Below are 5,672 nucleotides of genomic sequence, written 5' to 3' on the forward strand. Positions count from 1 at the left end.
GAATTTCCTTGGGCAGCATCAGATGCAAAATTGAGGCCAAGTAGAGACCATTTTCACCAGTAGAAATTGGAAGGATGAAAGGGCTTGATTTTTTTAAAAGAGAATTAAGGCTCTTTCTTGTTTCTGACCCAAGGGTTTTCAAACTGAGTCCCTAGGGAACCCTAGGGATCCCACATACTACCTCACTTTCTCTTCCACTGTTCTCAGCTGCTCGGTTCTTCTAGCCCTTCAAAAGCTCTTATCTGAAAAGTTCTGTGGATAAAGAGTTTGAAAAGAAGAACTCTTAAAAAAAAAAACAAAAAACCCCTTTCTGTGTGTGAAGCTGGACATGAAAACCAGGGCCTCCGTGCATGCTGGGCAAATGCTCTGCCACGGATTGGCACCCCCAAGTCCCCAAATGATTTTTGCTTCCTTGTGCAATCTCTGTTGAGCACAGGCTGTGTTGGGGGTCTTCAGGGAGAAGGGCTGAGCTGGGACTTGATCTGGACAAGATCTGGCAAGAAAGTGGACCTCAAATTCCCCACAAGGACCAGTGCAGAGGGACAGGATTTCTTTCTTCCAACCAGGCTCCTGCCTTCCTGCCTCATTAGATTGCTCTCAGTTCCTCAAAATGGGGACACAATGTTCCCTCCACCCAGAAGGCCCTCCCTGGCTTGTTCCCTGGTTAACTCTCGCCTGCCCTCCACCTATCCTCAGCCATCTCTCCCTCCACTAAAACCTTCTTGGATTCGTCCACATGGGGCCAGAGTGTTACGTTAGAAGTTCTTATGGAACTAGGTTCTTCTCTGTACAGGAACAGCACCCGAGTCTGTGTGAGTATCCTATTGGTGTCTGTCTTCTCCCAACACATAAGGCCAAGTTCCACGGTGGCAGGAGCAGTGTCCACCTGCGCTCTATTGCATGCACAATACTAAGCACAGCACCTGGCACATAGTAGATGCACAATAAATAGCACCTCCACTTTGGACCTGCAGACACTGTTGAATTTACACAGCAATCTCATACATACATGTTACTTTTATGGAAACATAACGTGCATAGAGAAAATTATGCAAATGTAAGCGTACAGTTCAAATCATGCATTAATCCCAGAAACCTTCCGTGTCCCCATATCCTTACTACCTTGGATTCTCCAGGAAACTTCCTTCATCATTTCCAACAGCATAGATTAGTTTTGTCCTTTTTTTTTGTCCTTCTGTGTGAGTGGATTTGTGTGGCATGTCCTCTTTTATGTCTGGCTTCGGTGCTAACATGATAGCATGTGAACCATCCAGATTCTCTGCACAAAGTTGGAGTAGACAGCCTCATCTCTAGATTGCTAGAGGCCAGGGGTGGGAATTGTTTTTTTCTATAAAGAGCCATAGTAACTGTCACAACTACTCAACTCTCTCATTGATGTGTGAATGCCATTGACATGTGAAAGCAGCCATAAATGTACTTTTAAAAGTGGGGGCTGGGGGTGTAGCCCTGTGATAGAGTGCTTGCCTAGCCTGTGCAAGGCCCTGGGTTCCATCCCCAGCACCAAAATCAAAATTAACTAACTAATTAAAAGTGGGCATCTATGTTCTAAGAAAATTTCATTTATGGATACTGGAATTTGAATCTCATATCATTTTACGTATCATAAAAGGTTAAAAAAATTTTGGATTGGTTTTAAAAAATGCAAGAATGGGTAGCTCCTCAGAAAGTTAAGCATAGCCAGGGGTGGTAGGACATGCCTGTAATCCCAGGAACTTGGGAGACGGAGGCAGGAGGATCACAAGTTCAAAACCAGCCTCAGCAACTTAGTGAGGCCCTAAGCAAGTCAGTGAGACCCTGTCTCAAAATAGAACATAAGATATGGGCTGGGGAGTGTGGCTCAGTAGGTGAACACCCCTGGGTTCACAAAAAGGAAAGCATAGAATTGGCCTATGATCAGGCAGCCTCTCTTCTGCATCGTGCTAAGTTAAACAAGCCAGAAACAAAGGGATCCATGTCCTGTGACTCCAGGTATATGAGGTCCCTGGAGTGGACAAATTGGCAGAGTAGAATAGTGGGTGCTGGGGAGCGGGAGGGAGGAGAAGGGGGAATGAGCGTTGAACAGGGGCAGAGTTTGTGCTCTGGATGAGGAGACAGTTCTGGAGATGCATGGTGGCCACCCAACAAACACGGTGGAGGTGCTTAATGCCACTGAACTGTATGCTTAAAAAATGGCTGACTTTATGCTCCCGGTATTTTATTACAACCAAAATCTGTTGTGTTGGAAACTTAAAAAATAGCAAAAAATATAACAATTGTTCTTAGCTAGGGGATGGCCCCAAATAAAACGTCTACACCTGGCCACCGGCCACAGTTGGCCAGTTTGCCTCACAGATAGTTCTGCAGAAGCAATCGACACGGTCTTGTGTCTCTATTCTCTTGCTGACGGGCATTCAGGCATGAACAGGCACACAGAGGCCATCAGACACAGCACCCTGTGTCCCCGCACGCAAACTTTTGCTTCTCTCTCCCTCCCTCAGATCTCGGCCCCTGGAGTGGTCACCCATGCTCCCTCCTGACCAGTCCCCAGTGGAGGCAGGGGGGCTGCTGAAGGAGAGGCTGTGGCGGGGAGGAGGCAGAGTCACCCTCTGGGGCCTCCATTCCAGGGGCTTCCTCTTGGCCCGGATGTGGGCAGGGAGGGCCCAGGGACTCAGCTGTCAAGAAGGAAGCCCCACACCCAGACGCCTCAGGAGAGCTGTGTGGCACAGGATTTCGACTGTTTCCTACTGAGCCCGCCAAGGGGTAAGTGAGAGCTCTCCCTGTCGTGTCCAGGGGCCCAGCGCAGACCCGTGCCCCCAGCTCCAGGCTTCGGGCACGTGGGCCTGATCCTCCCCACCATGGAAGGGAGCTGACCCAGAGGCGGGTCTTGTCTCCTCTCACAGCACCTGCGGGATGAGGACTCTCTGCGTCCTTCTCCTCCCTGTCCTGGGGTTGCTGGTGTCCAGCAAGTCATCGTGTCCCATGGACGAAGCCATTGATGAAAAGATCCAGGGGGGCATCAGCTCCCTAAGTGAGGATTCTCATATCTATTCCAGAGATCAAACCCCAGCTCAGTGCTAACCAAACCTCACACCCAGACCACGAGCTCAACCCATCCCCACTCCCAGCTGTGCCCAGCCCTACCTGGAAACAGCTCCGAATTCAATCCCAAACTAACCCCACCTGTCACCTCAAACTTGGGGGCTTACTCCAGAACACCCGAGCCGAGGCAGAGGACCCTGGAGGTGGTGGCCTTTCCACCAGGACCTGGACCACCTACCTGGGCCTTCCCTAGGGAAACTGTGTGTTTCTGGGGATGGATCCCAGGGCCTCCTGCCTGCCAGGCCAGCGCTCTACCACTGAGCTGCACCTGTGGCCGTCCCCAGGGGAACCTCTGCTCCCCTGTCTGGCTCCAAGCCAGTGCCTGGGGATGCGGGAGGACAGCTTGGTCTCACAGCCTCCCATCCCACTTCTGCAGTTTTTGCAGCAATACAGAACATCCGCCTGGACTGCAGGACCGTCACCTCCAGGGGGAACCTGGCTACCTGCCCTGCAGGTGAGTGCATGAGCCTGTAGTTCAGGCTCAAGTTTGTCCCAAGCCCCTGGGAAGATCCCATCCTGAGCTTTTACTTCCTTAGTGTCCAGATCCCTCATTCAGCCTTGTCCCCCTCCACTCCAGCTCGGGTACCTCATTTCCTTAGGGCACTGGTGTCCAGGCCCCCAGCCTCCCTGCCCCCATGTATCCTGTACCCACTCCCTGGTGGGAACCCGTGGCCCCCACCCCGCCCCCACCCTCCCAACCTCCTGGCTCCTAGTCCCAGCTCCCTGGCTCCCGCCCCCAGGCCTCTCTGTCACCGCCTGCACGTGTGGCTCAGCTTGTGGCTCTTGGGACGTGCGCGCCGAGACCACGTGCCACTGCCAGTGCGCGGGCATGGACTGGACCGGAGCACGCTGCTGTCGTCTGCAGGCCGCCGCCTGAGGTCGATCGCGCTGCGCCCCAGGGAGGGGTGGGGGGGCTGCAGAAATAAACGGAAAGAGATGGTGACCAGCAGACCTGGCTGGCCCCGAGCGGTTTCCTCAGCTGGGCGGGGCGGGCAGTGGGGAGGACGGGCTGAGCGCGCCCCTGCGGAACCCACGGAACCCAGGGAACCCACCGGCCGGACCAGGACAGGGACGCCCCCTTCTTCTGCTCCTTCCCTCTCCTTTGCCTGGTGTCTCCACCTCTTCCTCTGCTAGTGGGACCCCGACTTGACTTCCTCCATTAACACCGCCAGCTGAGGGCTCAGGGCCACCTTCAAGAGCCAAGTGAGTCTCACCTTTGAGGCCACCTTGACAGCCTCAGTCTCCTGCCTCCCAGGAAACCGCTAGTGTCATCCCCCACCCCAAGACTTCATGCAGGATCTGGGTCAGTCCGTTGTGGGCAGGACACTCGGGGCCCTGAGTCCCCAGCGACCCTGGGCTCCAGGATTTTGTTATAATGATGCTAAGAGGACTAATACACGTGGTCACACAGAGATGCCATAACTACAGGCACGCCCATGTCCCCACAGACACACAGCGATAAGAAAGACACCCCTGAATTCACGTGAAGAATGACAGACACACCCATGTTGGAGGACAGACTAAGTGTCACAAACATATGTGTCCCTGACAGACTCTTGTCATCTGGTAGCTGGTCCCCACCCCAACCTGAATGCACACCCAATGCCCTAGAGGGCCCCCCAGCCCCACCCCCAGCATCCTTTACCACAGCTCCCAGGGCAGAGGACAAATCTAGGTGACTCAGGGTCCAGGTCCCCAGGAATCCTGACCCAGGGGCTAGGGATCCAGCCCCTGAGAGGCAGCTAGAATTCCTAGCACCCACTCTTGAAAGACCCAAAACTCTAATGTCACCCTGGAGGATTAGGGATAGAATGGTCCTGGGTTTCAGAGTGTATGGAGCCTTCCCCCGACAGCCTCCCACCTCTCATGGTGGCTCAGCCCCTTGCGCTGAGTGGCCATGAGCAGAGATCATTCTACTCCTGGGGGCTTCCCCCCTGACTACAGTGTGGCCTCAGGACTGAGTGGGATGGTGAGTCAGAGGCGTGGCCAGGACCACAGAGGACAAGTCTAGGCCTTGCATGTCCCTCCTCCTCGTGACGCATGTGTGTAGGGGAGCTCCCTGGTCCCTAGACCCTAGTGTGAAGGCCCCACCCAACTGTCCTCCTGTGTCTGGACCCCAAGAAGGGCCTCTTCAGAGCCCTCAATTCCAGCTCAGCCATCTGCCTGTCCTAGCACACAGACTCGGATGTTATATCTGCCTATGTGACCTTGGGCAGGCAAGCCCCGTTCTTGAGTCTCTGTTTCCTCAAAAGTCAATGCCCTAGCTCCCTGTGGTGGCTAAGATTCTTGTGGACACAGGGCCACAGGCCCCAGGTCAAGCTAGGTTGAGTGCGGAGGGAGGGGGGGAGGAAGTTTTGGTATGTGTGACTGCTGAGAGCCCCAGTGCCAGAACAGCAGGTTCAGGAATGGCTGGATCTAGGGTCTCACATGATGGCTCCTGGACCAGATTCCCCCTCAGCTCTGTTTTTCTCAGTGCTGGCTTCCTTCTCAAGCAGATTCTCCCCTGTCACAATACCAGGCTTACATTATCCCAGTCTGGAAGCCTCCGTGGAAAGAAAAAAGAAAGAGCGCCT

The 5,672-nt window shown here is 53.9% G+C and overlaps 1 protein-coding gene across 1 annotated transcript; it reads left to right on the forward strand.

Annotated features, from left to right (window-relative positions):
- Positions 1–2,601: 2,601 nt before the first annotated feature.
- Positions 2,602–4,048, forward strand: Retn (resistin). The gene is made up of 4 exons (XM_015503714.2): positions 2,602–2,760; positions 2,901–3,028; positions 3,476–3,553; positions 3,840–4,048. Exons 2-4 carry the CDS (start codon positions 2,911–2,913, stop codon positions 3,974–3,976), a joined length of 333 nt encoding a protein of 110 aa, XP_015359200.1. The 5' UTR covers positions 2,602–2,760; positions 2,901–2,910; the 3' UTR covers positions 3,977–4,048.
- Positions 4,049–5,672: the final 1,624 nt, after the last annotated feature.

Source organism: Marmota marmota, unplaced genomic scaffold, assembly GCF_001458135.2.
Source record: "Marmota marmota marmota unplaced genomic scaffold, marMar, whole genome shotgun sequence".
In the NCBI taxonomy this organism is placed as follows: Eukaryota; Metazoa; Chordata; class Mammalia; order Rodentia; family Sciuridae; genus Marmota; species Marmota marmota.